The sequence below is a fragment of the Micromys minutus genome, assembly GCF_963924665.1.
Source record: "Micromys minutus genome assembly, chromosome: 25".
NCBI lineage: Eukaryota > Metazoa > Chordata > Mammalia > Rodentia > Muridae > Micromys > Micromys minutus.
Window position 1 is genome coordinate 2686201 of NC_137960.1, and position 27105 is coordinate 2713305.

Below are 27105 nucleotides of genomic sequence, written 5' to 3' on the forward strand. Positions count from 1 at the left end.
TGGTACCAATCCCAGGGCAGAACAGGGGACAGGACAGTCATGGGTCTCTGTGGAATGGTCAAATGACAGATTCATCTGACCTCAGTAAATCTCTTTGGTAGAACGAGGTCACCCTTTAATAACCAAAGGGGTCACCAACGTGTGTGTGGGTGGGGATCTAGGCAGACAGGTGGAGAGGGCTGGCCCTGAGATGCGTGTCCCCTTGAATATTCAGGAACAGCAGTCAACCTTTGTCCTGTTTAAAATCAGTGCCGGGGTGATCACCATCAGACTTAGAGGTTGCACAACTCCAAGAGAATTGCCTAATGCCACTGATAACAAGGTCGATAGGCCTGCAACAGGCCGTGACTCAGTTCAAGCCTCCAGACCCCAGGACTCCAATGATACGAGGGGCTAAAGATGAGAGGTGTCCCTGAGTGTTCAGTGACTGTGACACCCAGCAATAGGAAACTGGGGCACTGGCTACTGGGCCCCAAGATTGCCTGAGGCCTAGGAAGACCCTAGGGAGGGTTCAGGCTGAGCTTCCTGGCTCAGGCCTGTACATCCTGGCTGGACTGCTGCGCCGACAGACAGACACCTGGACACTTTGCTGTCGGAAACTTTTATTTATCCTGTTTGGCAGAGCCCTCACACCTGGCAGCCCTGGCTGCTGTACTCCTGCAGGAAGTCGGTGAGCTGGGCACAGGCTGCTCGCTGGCGGGTGCTCTTGCACAGGCGTTCAGAAGGCATCTCCTCGATCCAGCTATTTGAGTCCAGCAAGTACTGGGGGCTGCAGGTGACACGGCAGGGTCAGGAGAGGCAAAGCCAGGTGCCTAGGATTCATCCCCAGAGGAAGGTCACCGATACGGGGGAAGCAAGGGAGGAATAGGGTGACTCACTCTCCCTTGAGGTCACTGGTGATCCCGTCCAGCCCCATGATCAAGTATTCTTTGCTAGGCTCCAAACGAAGGCGGCAAGAGGTCCGGACCAGGAAGTTGCGGGTTTGACCTATGGAGGCCTTGGCATCCTTTGCTGAGGGAATGAAGATACAGAGCCATCAGAGGAGAAGAGAAGGTCAGGAGAAGCCCCGGGCAGGACTCTGTGTAGATCTTGCAGTTTAACCCTCTCTGCTCCCCACAGAAGTTGTTCTCTGCTTATGAGCAAGCCCCAGTTCCCAAATACCAGGCGCTGGGGAGACAGGAAGTTTGGGGGACCCCAATCCCAAGAGACCCCACACTCAGACCTAAGCCTCCACCATTCCCAAGCCGCCCACCCGCCTGCCCGCCCACTTCTCCTTCCTACTGAAATGCAGGACTTGGGTGATCTGGGTCTCAAAGAGGCGGAAGGCAGCTCTGCCATCTTCTCGGAGAACCTTAACCTGGAAGCCTGGAGTTGTGGGGACAGGGAAGGGAAAGGCAGTCAGGGCAAAGCAGGGAGCTACAGGTGGGTGCCAAGGAGAACGGTAGCCGAGGGGGACTGACCATAATCCACTCGGGGGTGATAGCAGGCGAACTTCATCCGGTAGCCGTCCTTGTCCTCCACTCCTCGCTCCAGTGACCGTCGCTGCCGAGGACACTGCCCTGCAGTCAAGTGTCAAAAGAGACTAGTCTGCCCTCCCAGCCATTTTCCCCAGCCCCACCCAGGTGGCATCTCACCTTCGGCACACTGGCAGACATCTGCAGAGCACAGGGTGGACAGCAGCTTGCTCTTGGTGGGCGCAGCGTAGAACACAGAACACTTGTGGTCTAGAGGAAGGCGGCGAGAGATGAGGGTCTCGTGGAGCTCAGCCCCCCCGACCTCGGTGTCCCTGATTAGAGGCTGACCCCCACAGTCTTGCTTGCCAAAGCATCCCAAGTGCTTACCGGGGTTGTAGTAGTCATACAGGACAGCGCTGGCTGGCTGCACCAGGCCCACAGCCACCTCCTGAAAGGCTCCAAAGCCCACACACTCCCGGGTGGTTGGGACCTGGCCCCAGGAAGGAAGGCTGCTCAAGGCCAAGCTCTGGCTGCCTTGCCTAGGCTTGTTTACTTGTTTACCATGACCTTATCTCCAGAGCCCTTCATGCTCTGTCATCTTCCTGCCACTAGACTATAAAATCTGGTCCCCAAGGTCTCGGATGACTTCACTGCCAATATGGTGACCTTGTCCCAGTCCTCACTGCCGGAGGGCCTCTGTGGAGTCTCGCTACAGGCACGCATTCCAGCGAGATCTTCCATGATGTGGGTCAGCCTTTGAGTCAACCCTGCATCCCTGTCCCTTCCTTTCCCAGGAGCACAGGCCTGAGCAGGCCCTTGTTTCCCGCCAGTGTCCACGGCGGCTGCCACCTCTCTGTGGCTCACCTAAACCCTGCCAAGCCTCAAGCTAAGCTCACAGCCCCAGCCTCTCGGTGACGTGCTGGAGGACCTGTGAGTTCTCTACGTCCCAGTTACCTCCTCATGCCTCCCCCTCCTCACATAGACTCAAGAGCCCAGTGCCACGGTGTCCCCTCCCGTGAAACTCCACTCCACTCACCGAGTCGAAGTACAGTAGGACATGGGGCCCATCAGTCTCAAAGTGACTCACATAACGGTCAGAGAGGGAGGTCAGCTGCAGGGACGGGGAGGTAGTCACAGGTCAGGGACCCTGGTCATTGCGTGACTGGGTTCAACACTTGTGGCTGCTCCAAGGTGGAAGCAGGTGGATAGAGAGGGGCTGGGGGCGGCTGTACCTTCTCCAGGTCGGCCCTCAGGGCTTGGAATCCACTCAGGAGGGTGACGTCTGCGATGGCCATGCCAGACAACCCTAGCTTGCCATTGCGCCTGCGTGGGGGGGCGCAGCTGTAGAGACTAGGACTGTGCCACAAGGTGGCACCCCACCCAGCCTCTTCCCACCAGCCTGCTCCTCCGGGCTCACGGCACCCACCAGATACACACGGTGTACTGCACTCTGGACTCCTGCTCCTCGGCCACTTTGGGGGCTTCCCTCCTGCGGCGGCTCCGCCGACCCTCAAACAGCTGCAGGGGTGTCACAGGCTGCGAGTGGACGCTGGGGTCATCGGCGGCTGGCATGTCATAGTAGTCTTCATAGTCTTCGTTGGCTTCCCCTGTGCAGGGCAGTGGTGAGGAGGGGACGGCCCGTGACAGCCCTGCAGGGGTCGGTCGAGGCCTCCTGACCCCAGGGCTTACTTGTATATTCCACATAGCCTGTGACTGTCACTTCTATCTGAAGATCCTGGCACGTCGTGTTCTTCATGTTCAGGACGTTGTAAGTACGGAGGATCTGACTCAGTCAGAGACGGGGCGACAACACGGGACATACATGTCACAGACTTGAAGTGGCTGGAGGATCTACAGCCCCAACCCCTCCCTCCCCCAGCCCCAGTGAACAGGCCAGCACATCGGCAGCACTGGGTGAGGTGCAGGGGCGGTCAGGAGGGAGAGCTGCCCTGAGAGCCCAGCCTGACAGACAGACAGCCGCACTGCCCAGCCTGACAGACAGACAGCTGCACTGCCCCTTGCTCAGCCTGCCTGGGCGCACTGGCACACAGCAAAGACGACTTTGGGCTACTGATCCTCCCGGCTCCACTCCATGCCTTGCTGGCAGTGACCAGAGAGTTAGAGTCACCTGGGCCAGAGGAGGGAGAGGCAGTGAGGCTCATAGGTGGGAGTGGGTCCCTGGGTGAAATGAGGCACATGCGAAGAAACGGGCACGGGGACCTACGCCTGAGGTAGTCAGGACGTGGGACAAGCCTGGGCTGAGAACCAGGCTGCGGAACGAAAGAGACGGCAGATGCCAGAAATGAAGGAAACCCCGGCCAGGGTAAAGATGGAGGCTCAGGAAAGGAACAGGGGACAGCAGGCCAGAGACGGCTCCTCCTCCCCAACACACGAGCACCACCCACAAATCCCAGTCAAGGCCCAGATCCCCACCCCCTCTCCCACTCCCCCCTGCACCCCACTCCCCCCTGCACCCCACTCCCCTCACCTTCAAGGTGCCTTTGCTGTTTCCTCCCACTTTCACATTGATTGTGCTGCCCAGGGAGAACTTCCAGGAGGGACAGGAAAGTAGTCAGAGGGCGCAGGGGAGCAGACCGGGTGTCTCCCCCACCCCGCTCCAGAAGCCTAGACCGGTGACTCCGCCTGTGGGTCAGGACCCCTTTGGGAACTGTCCATCAGCTAGAAATCCCGCATATCAGATGTTTACATTACGGTTCATAACAGTAACAGAATTGTAGCTATCGAGTGGTGACGAAAATAATTTTACGGTTGGGCGTCACCACCACATGAGGAACTGTATTACAGTCACAGCATTAGGAAGGGTGACAGCCACTGCTCTGGTGTGCACTCTACAGACACACTGCTTTACGGGGGAGGGAAGAAGAGCGTGGACGTTTGACCACACGGCCAGAAGAAAGTCAGTCTTCCCACGGCGGCCTCAGTGCTGGACTGGGCACTGGAAACAGGCTTCTGAGCTGGCCCAGATACCCCCAGCCACCCCCTCAGGGAGCGGGGAGGTCACCTTCAGCTCCTCCTCCAGGCCCTTGACTTGGTGGTTGTTTAGATGTAGCACGTGGGACTTGAACCCATTGCGGCCCAGGGAGCTGAGAGTCACGTTGAGTGCCTTCTCCTCAGTGGTGTGTGAAAGGATCCAGTATGTAGACAGGGCATCCAGGGTGACCACGGTGTCCTAAGGAAGTTAGGACAGGAGTCGGGCACTGGGTCTCAGGATCACCTACCCAGAGCCCCGAGGCTGCCCCTACCTGGGTACTTCGGAATCCCCCGTGGAAGCTTCCCTGGTGGGTGAGCCAGGATGCAGCCTTGTCGGCCATTTCCCCCTTCCCCTCCCGCAGCAGCAGATGTAGCAGACCGTAGGCTGTGGTTTCGATCCACAGGGCTGGGGCCTGGGGCACAGGTTCTGATGGGCTACGGGGGGCTGCAGTGGGCAACACAGCCTTGTCCAGAGAGCCAGTGACTAAGCCCCAGTAGAGGTTTTCTGGAATGGGAAACTGCAGATGAGGAGCTGAGCCACCCGGCTCTCTGGCGCCCCCTGCCAGCCGCCCCACTTCCCACTCCACATGAGAGACCCTTTCTCTTCAGGCCTATTCAGTCTCAGCTCAGGAATCCCAAGGGCCTCAAATCCCAGGTGCTCTGCCAGGGTGCCCTCGCCCTCACCCCCCGTTTCCTCAGCCATGGCCATCAGGCTGTTGTGGGCAACATTCCGCAGGTCCTCCGAGGCCTCGGTCAGCGTCAGGGCATAGGCTGTGATGGCAGCTGCGTGGGCACCCAGGAGCCCAGCACTTGCCTTCTGCCCCAAGAACGAGTTTGCTCTGGTGATGGAGGCTTCCTAGAAGAGAGCAGAGGGAGCCTGGGCCAGGGCTCCCAGAGCGAGGACGGCTGGGCAGGAAGGACAGGCGGAGGCTCCTTACCACTCTGTTCTTCAGCTGCTGTGCGTTCTCGTCCTGGAAGACGGCCAGCCCGTGGTGAAGGGCGATGACCACGAAGGCGGTCAGTGCCACCGTCTCGTCGGCACCCACCAAGCCCCCCTAGTGAGGAGAGAGAGGCTGTCAGGGAGAGCTGTGAGGAGCCCCGTCTCGCTGCCGCCATCCTCCCCGTGCCTCGGGCGTGCTCACACCTGCATGTCTCTGTGGATGACTGGACACGGGTCGTGGAAGGAGCCATCGTCCAGCTGCTGGTTCAGTAGCCAGCCAGCCGTCTCCTGCAGCTTCTCGGGGGAATCGCCCACCTGTTGCTGGGCCAAACTCAGAATCTTCAGCACAAAGGCCGTGAGCCTGGGGGGCGGGGGGGGGGGGGAACAATGCTAGTCTCTCTGGAGACCTGGTTTGTGGCGCTTTACTCTCCCGCTACCCTAAACAGAGTCCCAGCCTCACCAGGTGCTGCTGTCCCGGTGTAACCACGCCCCAAAGGAGCCATCCTTCTTCCGAAACTGCTGGATCCGCAAGTGGCCTGGGAAAGAAGAGGTTCCAAGGTTCCTACTCCCCTGCTGTCTGAGCCCGGGCTGTACCCCCAGCGCACCCCCACCCCAGCTTCGCTTTCTAGGCTCCTGGCTGCCCTTTTTGCCCTCCCTGGCTCTGACTCCTGCTTCCCCTTAACTCAGAACCTTTCTGGATCAGATCCACAGCATGGTCCTTTGTCTCAGGGGGCAGTTTGCTCCATTGCTCTGTCCTGTCCAGGTAGTTGGAAGCAGTCAGGGTAGGGGCCAAATAGATCATGGTTTGTTCTGCGCAGCCCCGGGGAAGCCTCAGGAGGGAGGCCACACCTCCTGAGGACAAGGCACCTTCGGAGCCCAACGTCTCCAAGGGTTCAGAGGCTGAAGGACAGAGAAGTCGAAGATAAGACTGAGTCTAGGAAGCACCAGGAAACTAGAACAGGGCTCCATGGGCTTCAGGTGAACGCAGGTGCTCATGGGAAAGTTCTGGACCAGACACCCACCTGTAACCCTGACGAAGCTGCTGAAATCTCCATCAGGAATGATGTTGGGGTCAGAGCTGCCAGGAATTTCCAAACTCCGTCCTCGGTTATCTAGGAAGAGGAGAGAGTGGTCTGGCCCCTGTGCCCTATAACTCCCCTAGGGTACTGGTGGCTGAGGCAGGAGGCACTCACTTAGAGGGTCGAGGTTGTAGACGATCTCTTCTCTGTGGATGGCACCTTCCTTCTGTCTCAGTGGAAAAATGGAGTGGGGGATTAGCCAGGGCTACACCCCTGGAACCTGCCATGTGAACTTCATGGCTGGAAACGGGGGTACACCTCACCTCTCTACCGTGTACAAGGTCTTAACCCCCATGACCACCAAAATAAAATAAAACAGAATAAACAGTTTCAGAGTCAGCTGGGTGTGACGGTGAGTGAGTGCCTATAGCACCAGTAAATAGGAAGGCAGAGGCAGGGGGATGACAGAATGTTCCAGGCCAGCCTGGACTGCAGAGTGAGTTTGAGGCAAGCTTGGGCTACATGGCTAGCCTCTGTCTCAATATAAGTAGAGAATTCTAGGGACACGGCTGAGTCCCAGGAGTGAACTGTAAGTTCATCAGTACACTAGGTTTGAGCGCTGAGCCATGGCCTGGCCAGTGGGATGCTAAAGGCTGGGCCTCAGGTGGGGAGGCTGGACACTCACCTCAATCTGGAGAATCTTAGACACAGCATCCCCTATATCAAAAGACCCTCGAGCCACTACTTTCAGGGGCACACTGGCAGCAGCTGTGGGGACCACAGAGAAGGCCACAGGCCGGGCAGAGCCTGCAGGCACTGACACCTGCTGGGCCAGCATTCCACCGCCAGCCAGGCACAGCCCCTCCACTGGAGACACATGGACACTCACCTGGGGACAGAAAAACAGGGGTGGCCAGGGAGCCCCGATCAGATCAGGACCACTGCCTGACCTGTCCCTGGTTGCACCCCTCCCTCCTCGGGCTCCCGTGTGGTCTCACAGTGACATCCCTATCCAGATAGTTGTAGAGAACGGGCCGGATTTCAAGCTGCTCAAAGCGGTGGACAGAGATGGGCAGGCGCAGGTGCAGGTGGAATTTTCGGAACACCCGAACTTGAGTTGGCTTGGCTACACACAGGCCTGTGGACAGGGAGATGGGGCAGGGACAGAGATGGACCTCAGGCCACAGGGAGGAAGGGTCCAGGGATGACTTCCCTCTGTTCTCTGGCTGCATGCCAGTAAACATTTTTCCAGAACCATGGGCTTGGCCCCTTGCAGGGAGCAGATGGCTGAGCGGGCGACAGGGGGGAATGAGAAGAGGTCCAGGGTCCAGGCGCCATCTCACCTTTGGTTTTGGACAGGCTCACAGCGTGAATCTCCCATGTGGTCAGAGAGTCAGGAAGCCACACTGTCAACCTGTTGTGGGGAAAGGCAGAGAAGCCCTGTCACTCACAAGACTGTCCCAGACCCAGCCCAGAGGCAAGATGGGGCATGCCGGGCCCTCACAGTTTGGAGTGGTCCACAGGCTCCACTCTCCACAGCCAGTTCTCTGGGAAGAAGCTGCGCACAGGGATGTCATCTTCATCTATCAGTTCCTCCTCCTGCAGCAGGTCCTGGGCTGGGGACAGTGGGGACGGCCGTGAGGAGGGAAGGTTTCGCCCTCTCAGGCATCAGCCCGGGTTTCACCCAGCTGCTCACCCCGGGCAAGGCCCGCCCGGCTCCTGGTCTGGTTCCTGCGAAGGTCCTCAGCAAACTGGCAACAGGACAGGAAGGGCTCCCGGCAGGCCAGCCGAGGCACACGGGCCGCCCGCTGCTCACAGGTACGCGCCATGGGCAACTTCGTCATCCCATCTTGGCAGCAGCGCTTGGTGTCTGGGGAAGAATACTGGCCCACTGCCGGGCCAGCAGAGGGTAGGCGGGTGGGAGGGACTGAAACCTCAGCCCCATCAACCCCTAGAACCATGCTTGGAGAACAGTCAGGAGGATGGACAGCACCAGCCTCCACCTTCAGCCCCTGGCTTCCTCACAACTGGCTGAGGGGGCTGCAGAGGACAGAGAAGCAGATCCCACCCTGGCCCTAGACATGGCTCCCAGTGTTCCATGGGCACCCACAACATACACTTCTCACTGATAGCCTTCTGGAAGTTAACATTTCTCTTTTGCCGACTTTTCTTCTTCTTGGGACAGCTCAGGTCTGGTAGACGGCAAAAGAGTAGTCAAGCTCAGCCTCCCTCCTTCCTGATCCTCAGACCAGCCTTTTACCCCTAAATCTGCCACATACACACATATACACACACTCAGATATTCACAGACACACAGATATACACACACACACTCACACACACACATACACACACACTCACACAGACATATACACACACACTTACACATACACACACACACTCACACAAATACTCTCACACACACACTCACACACATACACACTCACACACACTCACACACTCACATTCTCTCTCTCTCTCTCTCTCTCTCTCTCACACACACACACACACACACAGCCTTTCCTCCTTTGTCTGCTCACACTCCCTCCGTTCTTACCCTCTCTGGTTTGAGTTAGTTTTTCACCATCAGAAAAGGCCAGACCAGCAGCCTGGAACACCTGAAGGGCATCGTCCCCACCCCCAGGACCACAGCCAAGGTTGTAGCCATTCATTACTTCAAAGACCTAGCAGGAAAAGGCAAGGGATGCTCAGAGATGTGAGTGGCTGATCTGCTGCTCAGCTGAGGATATTAGGGTAGGGGCTCAAAAATGAGAGCTGGGAGTAGGGACACCAAGGACATCTAGGACCTAAGGGAAGACTGGGAAGGGCCTATAGGGACTGAGAACTAAGCCCCAGAGCTTAAGCTCAGAGGAGGAGGAGGTGGAGAAGGAGAGGAGGAGGAGGGGGAGGAGGAGGAGAAGAGGAGGAGGAGGGAGAGGAGGAGGATGGGGAGGAGGAAGAGGAGAGAGAGGAGGAGGAGGAGGAGGAGGGAGAGGAGGAAGAGGAGGGAGAGGAGGAGGGGGAAGAGGAGGGGAGGAGGAGAAGAGGAAGAAGAGGAGGAGGGGGAGGAGGAGAGGAGGAGGAGAGGAGGAGGGGGAGGAGGAGGGGGAGGAAAAGGGGGAGAAGGTGGAGAAGGAGAGGAGGAGGAGGGGAGAGGAGGAGCGGGAGGAGGAGAGGAGGAGGAGGGGAAGAGGAGGGGAGGAGGAGGGGGAGGAAAGGAAGAGGAGGAGGAGGGAGAGGAGGAGGGGAGGAAGAGGAGGGAGAGTAGGAGGGGGAGGAGGAGGAGAGGAGGAGGGGGAGGAAGAGGGGGAGGAGGGAGAGGAAGAGGGGGAGGAGGAGGGGAGGAAGAGGAGGGAGAGTAGGAGGGGGAAGAGGAGGGGAGGAGGAGGGGAGGAGGAGGGGGAGGAAGAGGGGGAGGAGGGAGAAGAGGAGGGAGAGGAGGAGAGGGATGCATGACGCAGGTCTGACACACCTTGCTCATGTCCAGGGGTTTGTGAGACCGGCTGCCCACAGCATACAGAGCTGTGTCCACAGCTCCCAGTGCCACCAGGGCTTTAGAATCCGTTTGAAGTTGGAGCTTCACGCTGTCCCCGTTATGGTACTCCCTGGCACCATCCACCTTCAATTCCAGCTGGTAGAAATGGCGAGAAAAGGACAGTCAGCACATGGAGAGTGGGCTGGGGACATGGGTCAGTTGTTGAAGTATGTGCCATCCAAGCATGAGGACTGAACCCCCAGAAGCCAGGTGGGCATGAGGGCATGCCTGCAACTCCAGCCTGGAGACGGAGGATCCCCAGAGCAAGACAAGGCTTATCAGTGAGCTTTAGGCTTGACTGAAAGAAACTGCCCCCAATGACTCAGGCCGAAGAGTGAGCCAAATGATCCCCAGCTCTCTACAAGCATGTGTGTGTGTGTGTGTGTGTGTGTGTGTGTGAACCCATCTGATATGCAAAATATGCATACATACATGCCCATCTCACATGCAGGAAAACCAAGAAAAAGAGTCAATTCTCACCTCCAGTCAACGCTCAGTGGCTAAACCAACCATCCTGTCCTCCTCTGAACCCATGGACACACGTGCACACTCAGACATGCACACACACATGCAAATGTACACACATGCTCATCCACAAGCACACATTCACATGCACAGGCAAGCACACCAGCACATCATGCCTCCCACACATGCAAGCACACATGCATTCAAGCACATACAGGCACACACACATGCAAATGAGCACACACACACACACACACAGCCCGCACCACCTCTCCAGACCCGGTCACCTTGCCCTCACAGTCCCCAGGCTGGATGTTGATGAGCATGGAGTTGGCCACTAGGAGTCCTTGGTGATGAAAATAGGCCACAAAGTAGAAAGAGGGGGCCAGATTATGGTCCACCAACACAGAGATGGAGGTCAGGGTACTCCTGGGCTCTCGACTCATAGCCACGATTTGGCCTCTGGAGATGATCTGAGCCAAGGCGGGGACAGTGAGTGACTTCCTGCTTGGTATATACCCTGCCTCCAGCCCTACACCCAGTACCCCAAGTCCTACATACCATGTAGTAGAAATGAGAGAAGGTAGGCTTAGGGATGCCCACACTTCGAAGGTTCAGGAAGAGGGTGTCCCCCACACGAGGGGACCGAAGGTCTAGTGGCTCAATGGACAGAAAGCCAGAGCCTCTTGAAGGTGGGGCTTGCACGGTGAGTTTAGCTAAGGCTGGGTAGAGGGAGCCTGCAGACACCTGGAGAGAAAGGCATGAAGGGCGGGGTCTACGCCAGGGACCCAAATATGCCATCAGTTCTCCCAAACTCAGCTCGCACTCAGGAACAGCCGACCTGCCCTCCCAGTCCCCAGGCCCATCCCAGGGCTCAGAGAAGCACTACCAAGAGCCGAAGTTCTGTGATGGTTGGCGGGACATGGATGGAAATGCTGACTTGGCCAATTCCATTGGTGTTCTGTTGAAATTCGAGGACTTTTGAGTCAGAGCCAGATAACAGTGTGGCGGAGACTTTGACAGGAACGTCAGAGGCTTCGGAGCCTGACATTTCTCGGACTAGGGCCTGGAGGAGTCAATCAAAAAGAGGCATCACCAAGACTGTACGGCCCACACCTCTCGCCTCCCGCCCTGCCCTTCCAAGATGAACCTGCAGCAGGAAGGGGGCCCCGGGCACCAGATGCTGCTTGGTGTGGCTGAGATCCAAGGAGAAGGCAGAAGACACAAAGCGCCAAGATGTGAGCTCTGCCTCCTCCATCTCTCCTCCTGTAAGACAGAGGGCGGGCGGGTGGAGGGCGGGGCCCAGGGCAAAGAAGACAGGAGCAGGTTTGCCTATTGGTTCACCTCCACGTGTGTGCATGCCGTGCCTATCAGACAGTGGACCGGAGAACAGTGATAGGGAACAGTGAAATAAACGGGGACAGGAAAGAACAGGATTGCACTGTGGAGTAAGTGGGGGTCTGTGTTGGTCATGAGCCTGAGAAGAAGTGGCAAAGGTCAGGAGCTGTACCAGAAGGTGAGGAGCTGGCTGATGGCGCCCTTTGCATTTTAAACTGCCCCTTCAGTGTCCTCAAGAGGGAGGGCTGAGGTGCCAGCAGAGGGAAGCCACCCACCTGGAGACTCAATGACAGCGGCTGCAGCATAGAGACGCAGCCCCTCCAGGTCTCCGGTCCCAATGTTGACTTTATCCAGGGCAGCCTGGAACTGGTCCTTTGGGATGGAAATGTGAGTCTGGCCTTCCACCAACTGAAACAAAGAAGAAAACAGGCCGTGAGTGGGGCCAGAGTCCCCATGTCCCCACGTTCCCTCCTTGTCACCCCCTCACCACTGCCCTACCTTGGTCTGGGTCTCGAGGCCCCGAAGGAAAGTCCTCTTCCCATGCTCATCCATAAGTGCAAAGCGTGTGTATGCTACACCCTGCACAGGCTTCCCATAGACATACCTGTTGCCACAGGGGATGGGAGAAGAGCTGAGGGCTGGGGTAACAACTCAGTTGGTAAAGTGTTACCACACAGCACAAAGACCTGAGTTCCACACCCCAGGATCCCTGTAGAAATGCCTAAAGGTGTGGCAGCATCTCTCGTAATCCCAGCAGTCGGAACATGGAGACAGGAGGGTTCTGGGGGCTGCCTGGCCAGTCAACAAGTTCCCCAGCAGTGAGAGACTGTGTCTCAAAGGAGGACACCTGAGGTTGTCCTCTGGCCTCCACAAATGTACACACACATGCCCCTGCACATATAGAGACACGTGTGCACATCTTTAATCCCAGTAATCAAGAGGCAGAAGCAGGTGAATCTCTGTAAGTTCAAGGCCAGACAGGACTACACGGTGAGACTGTCTCCAAAAAAAAAAACCTCAAATAAAAGAGGAAGAAAGAGAAGGAAAGCCGAGGGTGGGAGGAAGCTGGGCCAGGGGATGGCGGTTACCTGGCCTGGATGTCTAATTGGATTTCATCACTGAGGCTGGGCACTGTCAGGATATATGGCTTCCAAGGAGTAATCTTCACCTCAAAATTGGGAAGGACTGAATAGGGGTGAAAAGATGGGTGAGGTAGGGTCCCCCGAAACCTCCTCCCCACAGGCCTGCCACCTCACCCCGTACTTCAGGACTGACCATATTTCTTCACTTCAAAGTGGGTGCTGCTATTGGACTGCAAGCCATCTGAGAACCTAGCTGAAATCTTCCAGGTCCCTGGCCTGAGAATGGACAAGGAAGGGAGCTGAGCTACCCACCACTGAGCTACCCACCACTGAGCTGCCCACCACTGAGCTGCCCACCACTGAGCTACCCACCACTGAGCTGCCCACCACTGAGCTGCCCACCACTGAGCTGCCCACCACTGAGCTGCCCACCACTGAGCTGCCCACCACTGAGCTGCCCACCACTGAGCTGCCCACCACTGAGCTGCCCACCACTGAGCTACCCACCACTGAGCTACCCACCCCAGCTATGGCCTGAGTCCTGCAGAAGAAAGCCACGGTTTGATCAGAGGTTTGGGAGGGGCAGGGTCAAAACATCTGGAATGTGTCTCTGTCTGTCAGAGGTGACTGTGGTAAGGAAAGCAGGACTTGGGGTGCTACAGACAAGGGGGTACCCCAAGGTGGGGGAGAGCTCACTCTGAGATGTCTGGAATTACGAAGTCATCTTGGAAGATGGATGTGGGAGCAAATACCTCCATTTTGAGTACACGAAGACCATAGGAGTTCTGCAAGGGGAGTCGATGTGGTCACGGGCAAGGTCACATCAGTGCACAGGGTCGAGGTCAGAGGTCACTCACCTCCACCGTGACCGTGAGGGTGTCAGTAGATGGGCGCATGTTTTGATCCAGTGCAAAGATCCGATAACGAACTATGAAGAGGATGGGGAGGCGGGTGAGAGGTGGAAGTCCTGGGCAAAGGGACTGGGACAGCTGTAGGAGGACAGTGGGGACTAAACTGCTAGGCAAGCCTCCAGGGTGGCCCTGACTGTGGGGTCACCAAATATGCTCTGAGCAGCCTGGGAGAGATAGGACAAAGGCCCCGAGGCTGGAGGCTCACCCCGTTGCCCAGGGTTGTAGATAGGCTGATCAGTCTGCACAAAGATGTGGCCTCGTCGGGAAGAGAAGAGCAGGTTGACACCCTGGGTCTCTATGGCTTTGGAGGTTCTGCTCTTTAGCCATGGAGAGTGAGCCACCAGCTGGATGTGGGGGGCTCTGCGCAGGCCAAAGAGGCCGCAGCTCCTCACATCTTTCAGTGGGACCTGTCAGGAGAGGAGGAGACTATTAGACCACAAGAACCTGATGCAGAGCCCGAGGTAGGGACAGCAGGGTGCTGTGCTGGAGGATAGAGGCAGGGAGTCGGTGAGAAAGCCAGGCTGTAATCCCGACACTTGGGAGGCCACAGTGGGGTCGCTGAAGGATTCCAGGCAATCCAGGTTATATCCTGAAACCCTGTCTCAAAAGCAAAACTAAACAATAAGATCAAACAAAAGGCAAGACAAACCAGGTGTACTTGTCAATCTCAGCACTTCAGGGCGGGGGAAGAGTATAGCCGTGAGTTCAAAGCCAGCCTATGTCACATAGCAAACTCCTGTCTGTCACTAAATAGACAGTGGGGTACAGCAGAGAGCCCTGAGGCACAGCAGGGATGTGGGCACTGGTTACCTCAAGGCTGAGAAGCACAAAGTCATTTCCAGAGCTGAGCGTAAATTCCTTCTTTGGGGAGCAGGGACCACCGGTTGGGTTTCTGAGGAACACTGATCCTTTTACCTCCTGTCCTGGAGGGGTATCCAGGAGCTGTACCCCTACTGACAGGGGGGTCCCCAAATTAACCACGGAAGGGGAGAACAGGAGCAACCTAGGAGAGCAGTGAGGTGCATCTTCAGACCCAGTCTAACCCCACCACCTGCTCTCTCTCACCCCTGGCCCACCCCAATGCCATCGTCTTCCCCAGGACCTGGGCTTCTGCAGAGATGAAGCAAAGAAGCTGAACACCCAGGCCAGCCCCCAGAGCAGCCGCATGGCTGGAGGGTCCAGGAGAGGTCAGACCTGTCTGGTCTGACCGTCTGCTCCCTTCTGGTCAACCTGGGGTTGGGACAGAATTTGACTCTGGACTTTGCCCCTCCCCTTGCCTCATGAGTCGGGAAATCACGTGATGGCCAAGAAACGCAACTGGCCCTAGGCCCAGAGCTGGGGAGGCAACCCAAACATCAGGGTCTCTGAAGAAATCTTGGCCCCAAAATGGACCTTGTGCTTCCTTGTTTATTCCCAGTACCAGGTACCTCCCTTAACTGTGTGTGTGTGTGTGTGTGTGTGTGTACATGTGCATGTACTTGCCCATGTGTGAGTGTATAGTGCTCAACATGGCACATGGACAGGACAGGTAAGGTTCCTAACAAAATCAGAATGGGCTCCCGATCCTTGCCTCATGTTCAAGACAGTGTCTGCTTGGCGCAGGCTTTAACAGAAAGCCTGTCGTGTAGAAGATGAGGTACACTTTCACCCCCACAGGGAAACTGGCCTGAGTAAGCCTTGCTCTCTCTCTGAACTATGAGTTGGGCTTCACCCTCTCCACAGACACTGGTGCACAGCCCACACTGAACAAAGGACACCGGGAAGAAGCGCACAGTATTTTATTTGGCTGTTTCAGTCTGGCATGAAGGGCAGTTTTGTTCTCTTCTCCAGTGTCTCCAACAATCTTCCTGTCCCCTGGGCTCGGCTCCCGGCTCCACTCCCATAGAAGCACAGAGCTGTGGGAGTGCCAGCCTGCAGCAGCGGAGCTTGCCACCCACTGTGGTGACTTGTCCAGCCACCCTGGGGCGGCACGTCCAGGAACCTCACTCGGTGAGTTGAGGAATCCAAGAGTTGGCTCCTCACGTGTCTGGCAGGCGAAGGAGGGTTCCAGAAGTGGTGGGGACACTGTGACAGAAGACCAGACTGGAGTCAGCTGCCTAGGCCCAAAGTGTGAAAACTCAGAGTGGCAGGAAGAGAGAAGCTGGGCTTCACTGGTGACTGAAGCATGACTTGGGGAAGCCAACCCTGAGTCCCGGCAACTCTCCCAAGCCTCAGGACAGACTCACCAGTCCACCAGCTGGGCTCCAATGAGGTCATGCACATGGTAGGCAAGACCCAGCCGCACTGCTGACGGGGCCTTACGGCCCAGGAGCTCCGACAGGAGAAGCTCCCGGTACTTGGCCTTCCGCACCATGCTCAGCACAGCCTGGCGTCCTGGAGGAGGAGATGCAGGAAAAGGAAGAGGCAAGTCAAAAAAGGAGACCTAAAGACCCCCAAAGGGTGTTCCTGAGGTACCGAGGGCGGTGCAGCAGGCATCATACCTTTAACAAAGCACTTAATGAATCTCCCAGCTCCAGGCACAGCCAGCCACCAGCTTCCAGCATCACGGACAGTGAGGACCCCAGCATTCACCAGGTGCCTGCAGGTGGTAGGCAGCCATGATGATGCGGCCTGGGCTCTGAGAACCTTCCCTTCCCCAGCAGCTGATGTGACAGTGCTTCAGAAACACAAGAACCCAAGCAGGGATCCACCACTGCTGCCTGAGTGAAGTAATGTGTGTGCATGTGTGCGTGTGTTCAGAGTATAACCTGTGGGCAGGCACACAAGCATGTAGAGGCTACAGGTTTACATTAAGTATGTGCAATAACTGTTGACCTGTTTAAAAAAGACATTTTTATGTGTAGTCCCACTTTGACTACATGTTCACCAACATGCAGTGTCTGTGGTGGCCAGAGAAGGTACTAGATCCCCTGAAATTGGAGTTATAAACTGTTGAGAGCCATTTTGTGGGTGCTGGGAATTGAACTTGGGTCCTCTAGAAGAGCAGCCAGTTCTCTTAAACACGAGCTATTTTTTCCCTTTTATTTTTTGAGACAGGGTTTCTCTGGGTGGCCCCGGCTGTCCTGGACCTTGCTCTGTGGACCAGGCTGGCCTCGAACTCTGAGATCCTGCCTCCGCCTCCTGAGTGCTGGGAAAAGGTGTGCACCACTCTCAGCTTGACCTTATTTTTTGTGATAGCGCCTCTCCCTGGTACTCCTGGTACTCCTGGTTTGGGTACACTTTGCCAGCCAGTGACTGAGCTTCAGGGATCCACCTGCCTCTAACCCCCACTTCCAGCACTGGGGTGCTAGGTCTGGAGCCCACTCAGGCCGCCTTGCCCACACTGGGGGACTTTCCCAAGCAAGCCAGCTCCCCAGTCCTCTTGGTGAAGACTGCCTGCTGATAGAACAGCTTCCTTAGGAAGCCCTCCTGAGCACAGGCCCTGAAATGTGCCTGAGGAGTGAGGTCACCTCTGGGCTTGCCATGACCTATGAACTCTCCCCACTCAGCCCTGCTGCTTCCCAGGGGAGATCAGTGATTCCACATACCAGCAAGTTAGAAGGCAGGCCAGACACGGGCGTGGCGCCCCAAATCCTTCTATCCTGAGACCCTGCCTGGCATTTTCTCTTTACAGGGAACCCTATGAACTTGGATCTTTAGGAACCCTGCAGCCTGTCACTTTCTATTCTCAGAGCATTGGGCAAGCCTCTAGCTCTCCTAATTTCTAGTCCAAGGCTTTTCTGAGGTCTGCTCTCTTGCAGGGTGGAGTACATTTCACTTTACTACACAGAAACGCAGCACCGCAAGAGGCCTCACTTACTGACCCCACCACATCTCACGTGATCTCCGGATCCCTGAAACCGTAATTCTGTGTCATCTGGTCCTGCTGGAAACTAAGGTCCCCGCAGGCTGGAAGCACCGAGGCCAGGAACTTCTGCACTGCCCCAGCACATGGTCGGCCATCACAGGCCTTGAGGACCTAGAAACCATAGCTGATGTCGGTGGCCAGCATGAGCCCATCCCCCTCCGTGGATGTCTATCTCTGACTCCCCTCTCCCTGGGTCTGGCCACTTCCCTCTTTTCTGTGCTTCCACTTCCCTCCCCATGCTTCCTTTCCTCCCCCACCTCACTAACACCAGAGTCTGGTGCTTCTTTATCAGTTATTTCTGAGCCCAACTTCCCTCACCAGACCACCACACCCCTGCCCTCCCCACCCCACCCTCTCTCCCACATACTCTGGTCCTGTAGTCTTCAGTGAAGACAATTCCATGGGCATCCAAGTCAAAGCCTAGCTGGATGATTCGGATCTCTCCCCGCTCTTGAAGCTCCTTCTGTCTCCACAGAGATGAGAGTGGAGAGAGAAAGAGAGGGTAAGACAAGCAGCCATGTTCTGAGGGATTAGGACATTTACCATGGAGACACTCAGGTGACCATCAAGCAGCTGTTTCTAATCAGTCACCTGCCACCCACACACCAGCCTTATGAGTTACTAGTCACTCAATAAACATATTTTCTAAAGCAGACCCTTCCCAGTCACTACAATTAAACAGTGACGCAGGACATGCCTTTAATCCCTGCACTTGTGAGGCAGAAGCAGCCTGGTCTACTGGCTAGCCTGGGCTACACATCAAGGAAAAGACAAATAGTGATATAGGCCCTGCCCCCGAGGACTCATCAGTGTAGCTTGTGGGTGGCAGTGTCTGAAAAGCACTGAATTAAATAATTAAATAACAATGGTGTCGCCAAGACAGCCAGGCCTGAACTCAGCACTGGAAAGGGGAAGGCAGAACTTTGAGTCTGTGGCCAGCCTAGGCTATAAGATCCTGCCTAAAAGCCAAGCAGATAAACAAGAAGTAAAACAACAAACCGAAACAAACAGACCAGCCAGGACTTCTGTGGCCAGCAGTACCACAAAAGCCAGAGTGGGGAGGGTCAGAAGCACAGGGGCTGGAGAGGTGCCTCAGCAGTTAAGAGACTGTCTGCTCTTCCAGAGGATGCTGATTCGATTGCTGGCACCCACATGACAGCTCACAACTGTCTGTAACTCTGACCCTGTTCTGGTCTCTGAAGGCACCAGGCATGTATGTAGTGCACGGACATACATGTAAGCAGAACATCCATACACATAAACAAACGAGCTGTCTTTAAAAACGTTTCTCTTGCTCCCTTATCCCCTCCCCCCCCCATTCCCACCCCTTCTGCCTTTCTCTACTCCCTCAACTCCCCTCCCCATGCCCTTAATTAACTCTAGTCTATACTTTTTTTTTTAAAGTTTTTAATTGTTTAAGTAGCTGGGCATGGTGGCTTCCACCTTTAACCCCAGCACTCAGGAGGCAGAAGAGCTACACAGTGAGACCTTATCTCAAAACAGCAAAAAAAAAAAAAAAAAAAAGAAGAAAAAATTTTTTTTGATTAAACATTGAAAAAAGCTCACAGGATCACAAGAATTACCAGACAGATATTAAAGCAAGCAAAGACCCAGAGAAAAAGGAAACAGGGAGGGGTATTTGCTGATCTGAGCAAATCTGCCCAAATGACATGCAGCCTAGGACTGCACCTTTAATTACACCTGGACCGCCACCAGGAGGAAAGCCTTCCTCCTCAGGGAAGAGCAGAGGGTGCAAACACGTCAGACAGACAATGCTTTGGACTCTAGGTTTGATTTTGCGTTTTGAGACACTGTTTTTCTGTCTCCCCCCACCAGACTCTAACTTGCAGGATCCCTCTAACTCAACCTTCTAAGTCCCAAAGTTACAGGTCTGAGGCACAATTTAACTAATTACAATTACAATTTAGTTAATTACAATCTACTTATTAGGCATTTTAGGAAGAACTAAAAGGCTCTTGACACGGGTAAATGATAAACGGCGGTACAAATGATGACTTCTTTAACCTGGTTATCACATGCTGTGAGTCCGTATGAGACGACCTCACCACACCCCAGCAAGATTTACAACTACTTAAAAATTTAAAACAAAACAATAATGCTGCTAATGCTGACGAGTAAAAATCCAAGATGAGAAACAGCTGGAGGGCCGATTCCGTGGGCCAGGCGGCCCGAGTCAACCCCTGGGATCCACGTGATGGGAGGAGAAAATTAACCCACAACACCCTCTGACTTCTACACATGCACAGTGGCATGTGCACACACACACACACACACACACACACACACACACACACACACACACACACACACACGAATATAAATAGAATATCAGTGTGTAGCCCAGGCTGGTCTTAGGCTCACAGAGCTCTCCCTGCCTCATCTCTACAGTGCTGGGACTAAAGACAAATGCACTACACATGGCCAAAAATAATTATAAAATAAAAAATAATCATGAAAAAAGATTTAGGCTTAAATATGTCCCAGTCATTCACAGTGGTGCATAGCTTTAATCTCAGCACTCAGGAGGCAGAGGCAGGTGGGTCTCTATGGTCTACCAAGAGAGTTCCAGGACAGCTAGCGCTACATAAAAAGACCCTGTCTCAAAAACAAAACAAAACAAAACAGTCACAGTAGAAAATTTAAAACTGGGAAATGAAGTCAATAAACTAAGACCTCATTACCCGAGTGCAGCTGAATAAAAGACTATTAATCTGAGGCTGGAGCAATGGCTCGGTGGCTGAGTAATTCCTGTCCTTGCAGAGCACCACATTCATTCCTAGTTCCCACCTCTGGTGGCTCACAACCACCTGTAACTTGTAACTCCAAGTGCCCTGGAGTGGCATCTGAGGGTGCAGACACGTGTACACTCAACTCACCCACGTACACAAGCACACAGCCACAAACTGATAAAAGTAATCTTTCTAAACAGAATATTAATCTAAGATGATTATAAACTAATTAGTACAATAATCAAAGAGAGCCAAAGACCATTGAACATGGAAGTGTCTGAAGAGGTTCAAAAAAGATGTTTATTTTTTCCTTTTTTTAAAAAATTAGATATTTTCTGTATTTACATTTAAACTGTTATCCCCTCCCCCCACCCTGCTCCCATCTCCTTTTTTTCTTTCTTAAAAATATTTATTCATTTATTTTATGTATATGAGTACAGTGCAGCCATTTTTAGACACACCAGAAGAGGGCATCAGATCTCATTACAGATGGTTGTGAGTCACCATGTGGTTGCTGGGAATTGAACTCAGGACCTCTGGAAGAGCAGGCAGTGCTCTAACTGCTGAATCACCTCTCCAGCCCCCGACCCTGCCAAGTCTATTTGAGTGCCAAAAGAAAGCAAAGAGAGAAGATGATAAAGAGAAATCTTTAAGAGCTGGAGACAGGGCTGAGACTCTGCTGCCAAGCCTGCTGACCCAAGTTCAATCCCCCCCTTTCCAAACAAAGAACAGACTCTCTTTAGTCTTCATAACACACACACACACATACACACACACACACACAGACACACACACACAGAGACAATAAAAAAATACAAAGTGAGCTGAAATTGGTGGCTCACGCCTTTAATCCCAGCGCTTGGGAGGCAGAGGCAGGCAGATCTCTGAGTTCGAGGTCAGCCTGGTCTACAGAGTGAGTTCCAGGAAACAACAACAGCAAAACAAATAAATACATAAATAAAAATAGACCCATCACAGGAGTATATCAACCCAGTTCTCATAAACTCACAGAACAAGGGATAATCAGTGGAGAGATGGAGCAATTCAATTACAGCCTCAGTGTGGAGAGATCAGCAAGGAAATAACACATTTTCAAATACACAAATAATGTTTAGCAAAACAGGCCATATCGTACAAAGCAAGCCTTTTATAAGTTTCGAATGTGTGGGGTCATCTTGTGTATAGTCTCTGGCCACAATGTCATGTACGTGGGAAACTCAGTCAGAGTTCAGTGAGAGTCTGAGAGGCGTGAGCCACAGTTCTTACCAACCCCCAGCAGAGAAAGGAGCTCGAAGGAGGCAGGAGCGATTCTAAGGAGTCCCTGGTGAAAATGTCATTTGAATGCTAAGGTGAAATTCCTAATCCATCAAAAATACATTTGTCTCACAGGATGAACAAATTGGAACAGGCTCCTAACACAGAAACCTAGAAAAATAGATTAACTATTGTTACAAACAACTTGGGATAATAGCTTAAAAAATATCCAGCTAACTCAACAAGAAAAGAAAAGTGTTGCAGTCTGTTCTTCAGATTGCTGAAACCAGGTAATTAATGCGCAGCAGAAATCATCACCTGTCCAGCATGCATGAGGCTCTGGGTTCAATGCCCAGCACCACCATCAACCACAAAATGATGACCTCTGGAAGGTCACTGTGCCTTGAAAGCCACACGGAACCAATGCCCTCCCTCTCTTCTCCCACGAGGACACAGTAACAAGACACAGCCAACCCTCACCAGACACTGAGCCGGCTGAGGCCTTAGGTCTTAGATTTCCAGCCTCTACAGATTTAAGAAATAAATTCTGCTCTAATATAGACTAAACAGCCTCTGGCATTTTCTTATAACAACATGAAAAGACTGTAAGACAAACAGTATGATCGCATGGTTGAGGAAAAAAATTATAAAATCAAGCTGTTCTTGATGAAAATACACATATATCGTTGAGAACACACAAAAGAAACTGACTAAGTTCTACCATCTCATTTTCAGACTCCATTCAATCACAGAGAGAAAATAAATTCAGGCCCTAGGAGAGTTGGGGATTTCCAAGTAGCTGAACAGCTTCTGTTGTAAACAGCTGTCTGAGTCCATACATCTCAGGGACAGCTTCTCCATCTTGCTGGCAGGGTCAAACTAGGATCATGTTCCCAGGCCCAGGAACCCACTCCGGTCCTGACTGATGAGAACTCCCTTGCTCAATCCCTTATGTCAGAATATGATTACATGATGCTACGGCATACAATGCTCCGACGCTCCCCCTCTTCACGCTTTCTTCCTTTAATACGCTGTATAACGTCCCTTCAGGGTCATACCTACTTCAGCTTCCAAGTCTGTTCTGCAGCCCCGATCGATCAGTAGCAGCTTGATTACAATAAATTCTTGTCATCTGTAGTGGCCCGGTGTGTTTGAGTTATGTGGGATGTATGCTGGATTTAAGCAGACCCCACAACAGAATAAGGAAAGCCAAAAGGGACAGTTGAAGCAGTCAAAGCAGGGGTCACCATGAGAACATGACTTATGGAGGCCCCCGACCATGTTCTATTGTCTGCTTAAGTGCTCACCAAATAAGTATTTTCTTTGTAAATGTTTCAAAGGTATGTGCAAACCCTGCAGAGGGCACACCAGTAACACCAGCACTTAGGAGGTAGTGGAAAGAGGACCAGAGTTCAATGTCATCTTCAGCTTCTCCATGAGCTCTCGCCAGCCTGAGCTATCTGAAGCCCTGCCTCAAAAAAGCCAATACACATAAGGCTACATGCCATGGCAGCTCCTGTAAGCCCACTAGGGAGACGGAAGCAGAGCATCAAGTTTAAGGCAGTCGGGCTGTAAAGTAAGTCCTTGTACAATTCTGAAAGCTTTTTGTTTTTTTTTTTTTTAAAAAAAAAAGTTATAGAGAGGAAGCACAGGGTCCATGGCCTGAGAAGAAGGTCAGAGGTCACTTGCAGGAATCAGTCTTCTTCCCCTGCACGGATCCCAGACACTAAACCCAGATGGTCCAGCTAGAAGCACCCTTTACCTCTGAGCCATCTCACTGGTCCTAAATAATTTATTGATGTTGTAATAGCTAAAGAAACTATTTTATGCTAGGCTTCATCTTGGTACCCACAAGCCATTTGTCTCTGAGTCCAGTCCCTGGAAGATAAGTTCCCAGTAAACCTGACTCAGTAATCTGAATCAACAGACTACTGTGACTAAAAAGACCCTTCCAGGGCTGGCTCAGCAGTTAAGAGCCCTGGCTGCTCTTCCAGAGGTCCTGAGTTCAATTCCCAGCAACCACATGGTGGCTCACAGTCATCTGTAATGGGATGTGATGCCCTGTTTTGGCACAGAGGCACTCATACATAAAATCATAAAATAAACAAATCTTAAAAACAAAAACAAAAAAAACCCTTCATTCACAACCCCCCCTCTTCACACAATAATTTTATGTCTGCCTCAGAAATTGTTGTCCCGCTCTTGGTAATCAATAAACATTTTAATTATCATTGGGTTGAGTCTGCAGTCTTTTCCCTGGGGTCAGAAACTCTTTAACAATATAAGGGCAAAGCTAAGCAAGGATCTGTGGCAGACGCTGAGAAGGAACTGCTCATGCACGTTAAAAGGAACACAGAAAGGCATTCACAGTATTACAACCTTTGATTCAGTCAGTGGTCTGAGAGTTCATATAAAACAGAGACTGAAATCTGCCCACTGGATTTAACTGGAAGGTGGATGTGACCCTTAGGCCTCATCTCCCGTGAGGCACTCCTTCACAAATATTAAACGCTGTGTAAACTACTGGTGTTTCAGTGTGAAGAGACAAGGCCCTGGCTTTCAATCACCTTCTAAACTTGGTCACAAGGTTACAAGACTCCTCTAGTATCCCTAAGGATCCCATTTAACCCCTATGCCTTGTGCACCACGGACACAGGGATTTAGCAAGTGCCCTCGAGGCTGAAGACCCGGGGGTGAGGGGGGTGGACACCAAAGGTCCCCAGGGCGCTCCTCACCAGCTGCAGGTCGGCCACTGTCCGGTCTGGCACGAGGCTGTACACTTGGCTCCTCAGCGCGATGGGCGGCAGCGCGTCCTCGAACAGCCTCCGTGGGAACAGCTGCACGAGCTCCTCGATGGCCTCGCGCGCCGAGCCTGGGGGGAAGCAAGCGCGGGGTCAGGTCCGGGTGGGGAGAGCGGGTGGGGAGCGTGCAGAGGATCTGACGCCTGAGCCCGCAGACTCGCTGCCCCGCGCCTCGGTTGCCATAGTTACCTACTCTGGGTCCTCCTCTTCTTCCTCCTCCTCTAAGGGTGGACACCCTCGAGCCCTCCGCGCCCGGGTTGCCATGGTTACCTGCTCCTGGCCTTAAAGGATCCGCTCTCTCGGGCTCCGGCGCCCGCCGCCGCTTCACTCCAAAAGCCTCAGACGCCAGGAGACGTCTTTTGCGATTCATAGCCCGAATTTCAGGGTTCCGGGAAAGGGACTCCTGAAAACAGAGTCTTCCGGCTCAGAATAATGACGACAGGGTCTCTGGCTGGTCGTCTGAGTTTGATGACGAAGCAGCCTCACTTCCGTCGCCCGCGCCGCTGCTGATTGGCTGCCTTCGCGGCGCTCCCTGGGCGCGCGGCGGCGCGAGTGGTCGCCCGGGACTCCGCTCTGGTGCTGACCGACCTCGCCCTCACCGGCCCTGAGGACGGGTGATTGCGTCATCAGGAGCCACAACTCCAGGTTAGCATCCCTCTCCGGCTTGGAAGTCAGGGTTGGGAGCTTTGAGGTAACCAGGTCTTTGCTCCAAACCCAAACTCCTAGACCGCGTCTGGGTTTCCGTGGGTGGGAACGAGGCGCCGGCTCCTGACTGGGATGGTGGAGTTGCTACACCAGAGCCCGGACCTGGACGCTCACTCGGTCCTTGTCCACTCTAAAACAGAAACGCTTTCCTCCCAGGACCTCATGGAGCCCAGGGCGACCAAGAGAAAAGCTGAGCAGACAGAGGTGGCACAACCTTGGAACAAACTCCCCCGGTCAGTACCCTCACTGCGCACAGAGCCCTCTCTGTACTCGGGACCCTTCCCTTTCTACCGGCGCCCTTCTGAACTGGGCTGCTTCTCCCTGGACGCACAACGCCAGTACCATGGAGATGCCCGAGCTCTCCGCTACTACAGCCCACCACCCATCAACGGCCCAGGCCCGGACTTTGACCTCAGAGATGGATACCCTGACCGATACCAGCCTCGGGACGAGGAAATCCAAGAGAGGTTGGACCATTTGCTACGCTGGGTCCTGGAACACCGAAACCAGCTGGAGGGGTGAGCTAAGTGCAGCGCAGAAGCTGATCTGGTGACCTGTCTTTTCTCCTCTGAAGTTGGGAGAGCCAACTGGTCTTTTGAGTCAACAGAGCTAAAGCTCGAGTCAGACCGTAAACCCTGAGTTCTTCCCTCCCAGGGGTCCAGGCTGGCTGGCCGGGGCCACAGTGACATGGCGAGGACACCTGACAAAATTGCTGACCACACCATATGAGAGGCAAGAGGGCTGGCAACTGGCAGCCTCCCGGTTCCAAGGGACACTGTATCTAAGTGAGGTGGAGACCCCAGCTGCTCGGGCCCAGAGGCTTGCAAGGCCACCCCTCCTCCGGGAGCTCATGTACATGGGCTACAAATTTGAACAATACATGTGTGCAGGTGAGAGTTGTCGCTGCCGTGAAGCCCCTCTCCCCTTCTGCAGAGGTCGAGAGCCCCTTCCCCTGCTGCTGGCTTCTCTTCTTGTGCAGACAAACCTGGAGGCTCCCCAGACCCCTCTGGGGAAGTTAACACCAACGTGGCCTTCTGCTCTGTGCTACGAAGCCGCCTGGGGAACCACCCTCTCCTATTCTCTGGAGAGGTAGACTGCCTAAACCCCCAGGCCCCGTGCACACAGCCCCCCTCCTGCTATGTGGAGCTCAAAACGTCCAAGGAGATGCACAGCCCTGGCCAGTGGAGGAGCTTCTACAGGTCCTGGCGGGGTGGACAGGAGGAGCCTAGACTGGAGGAGCCTGGGGGATAGATGCTCCCTGAGGGGAGAGTAGAGGGTCCCGCTGACCCTTTTGCCTCTCCTGTTAGGCACAAGCTGCTGAAATGGTGGGCTCAGTCGTTCCTCCCAGGGGTCCCACATGTTGTTGCTGGCTTCCGGAACCCAGAAGGTTTCGTCTGTTCCTTAAAGACCTTTCCTACCATGGAGATGTTTGAGAATGTCAGGGTAAGGCAGGGTGTCTAGAGCTGCCATCTGTTTCCCCACCTCCTGTACCACGTCCTCAGATCCAATGCCCCTTTGCCACCTGCCTTCCCCTCCTCCCACCCCAGTCTTCTGCCTCTTGTACCCACTCCAGAATGACAGAGAAGGCTGGAATCCCTCCGTGTGCATGAACTTCTGTGCTGCCTTCCTCAGCTTTGCCCAGAGCACAGTGGTCCAGGATGATCCCAGGTAAGGCCTTCATGTTTGTCCGCCGCCTCTGAATCCCAGCTCAGTCTCTGGCTCCACCCCACACCTCCATCTTCCCCAGGCTTGTCCACCTCTTCTCCTGGGAACCTGGTGGCCCTGTCACTGTGTCTGTCCATCGGGATGCACCCTATGCCTTCCTGCCCTCATGGTATGTGGAAGCTATGACCCAAGACCTCCCATCACTCTCAAAGACTCCCTCCCCCAAGGACTGAGGACACACAAGTCTGGGCTCCATGCAGATAATAAAGGCGTGTTTCTAAGTGGGTCTCTTGCCGCGTGAATGGAGTTACCTACGCTCCAAGTGCTCTGGTTTGCTCTTTATTGTAT

At 54.1% G+C, this 27105-nt stretch overlaps 3 protein-coding genes across 7 annotated transcripts; 1 reads left to right on the plus strand and 2 right to left on the minus strand.

The window, feature by feature from the left end:
• Positions 1–597: 597 nt before the first annotated feature.
• LOC308437083 (complement C4) lies at positions 598–14964 on the minus strand. Its single transcript, XM_080938142.1, has 41 exons — positions 14838–14964; positions 14546–14738; positions 13941–14142; positions 13682–13752; positions 13521–13609; positions 13018–13100; positions 12831–12927; positions 12241–12346; positions 12018–12150; positions 11555–11670; positions 11294–11470; positions 10966–11151; positions 10692–10877; positions 9877–10035; positions 8962–9088; positions 8522–8596; positions 8101–8295; positions 7909–8020; positions 7748–7818; positions 7403–7542; positions 7090–7293; positions 6579–6630; positions 6408–6497; positions 6076–6285; positions 5846–5921; positions 5590–5746; positions 5384–5500; positions 5130–5301; positions 4718–4950; positions 4477–4644; positions 3943–4002; positions 3144–3237; positions 2881–3061; positions 2687–2777; positions 2491–2565; positions 1842–1944; positions 1635–1724; positions 1461–1559; positions 1282–1365; positions 879–1011; positions 598–769 (listed from the first exon to the last, which is right to left on the minus strand). Exons 1-41 carry the CDS (start codon positions 14900–14902, stop codon positions 628–630), a joined length of 5214 nt encoding a protein of 1737 aa, XP_080794268.1. The 5' UTR covers positions 14903–14964; the 3' UTR covers positions 598–627.
• Positions 14965–15549: 585 nt separating this feature from the next.
• Positions 15550–24792, minus strand: WHR1 (winged helix repair factor 1). 2 transcript variants are annotated; one of them, XM_080937957.1, is made up of 7 exons: positions 24658–24792; positions 24322–24458; positions 17950–18045; positions 17554–17693; positions 16216–16313; positions 15961–16108; positions 15550–15799 (listed from the first exon to the last, which is right to left on the minus strand). In XM_080937957.1, exons 1-7 carry the CDS (start codon positions 24755–24757, stop codon positions 15754–15756), a joined length of 765 nt encoding a protein of 254 aa, XP_080794083.1. In that variant the 5' UTR covers positions 24758–24792; the 3' UTR covers positions 15550–15753. The 2 variants fall into 2 exon arrangements, with proteins under 2 accessions (XP_080794083.1, XP_080794082.1); XM_080937956.1 differs by having other exon boundaries at positions 24577–24765.
• A 106-nt stretch (positions 24793–24898) lies between these two features.
• DXO (decapping exoribonuclease) lies at positions 24899–27091 on the plus strand. 4 transcript variants are annotated; one of them, XM_080937601.1, is made up of 8 exons: positions 24899–25032; positions 25249–25325; positions 25467–25610; positions 25747–25982; positions 26072–26291; positions 26400–26535; positions 26666–26760; positions 26840–27091. In XM_080937601.1, the coding sequence occupies exons 2-8, from the start codon at positions 25255–25257 to the stop codon at positions 26988–26990; spliced, it is 1053 nt and encodes a 350-aa protein (XP_080793727.1). In that variant the 5' UTR covers positions 24899–25032; positions 25249–25254; the 3' UTR covers positions 26991–27091. The 4 variants fall into 4 exon arrangements, with proteins under 4 accessions (XP_080793727.1, XP_080793725.1, XP_080793726.1 ...); XM_080937599.1 differs by having other exon boundaries at positions 25249–25610; XM_080937600.1 differs by having other exon boundaries at positions 24919–25032; positions 25232–25610.
• The last annotated feature ends 14 nt before the right edge of the window (positions 27092–27105 follow it).

Bases quoted from the DNA above. Each gene is read 5' to 3' on its own strand.
- WHR1 (XM_080937956.1), bottom strand. From the start codon at position 24,757: ATGAATCGCAAAAGACGTCTCCTGGCGTCTGAGGCTTTTGGAGTGAAG. The intron at 24,459-24,576 runs GTAACTATGGCA...GCTTCCCCCCAG, and splicing joins AAGAGGAGGACCCAGAGTAG to GCTCGGCGCGCGAGGCCATC. The intron at 16,314-17,553 runs GTGAGATGTGGT...TACCACCTGCAG, and splicing joins TTCAGGGATCCGGAGATCAC to GCACCTGGTGAATGCTGGGG.
- DXO (XM_080937599.1), top strand. From the start codon at position 25,255: ATGGAGCCCAGGGCGACCAAGAGAAAAGCTGAGCAGACAGAGGTGGCA. The intron at 25,611-25,746 runs GTGAGCTAAGTG...CTTCCCTCCCAG, and splicing joins CACCGAAACCAGCTGGAGGG to GGGTCCAGGCTGGCTGGCCG. The intron at 26,536-26,665 runs GTAAGGCAGGGT...TACCCACTCCAG, and splicing joins AGATGTTTGAGAATGTCAGG to AATGACAGAGAAGGCTGGAA.
- LOC308437083 (XM_080938142.1), bottom strand. From the start codon at position 14,902: ATGCGGCTGCTCTGGGGGCTGGCCTGGGTGTTCAGCTTCTTTGCTTCA. The intron at 13,101-13,520 runs GTGAGCTCTCCC...GTCCATTCTCAG, and splicing joins GTAATTCCAGACATCTCAGA to GCCAGGGACCTGGAAGATTT. The intron at 5,922-6,075 runs GTTCTGAGTTAA...CTTCTTTCCCAG, and splicing joins TGTGGATCTGATCCAGAAAG to GCCACTTGCGGATCCAGCAG.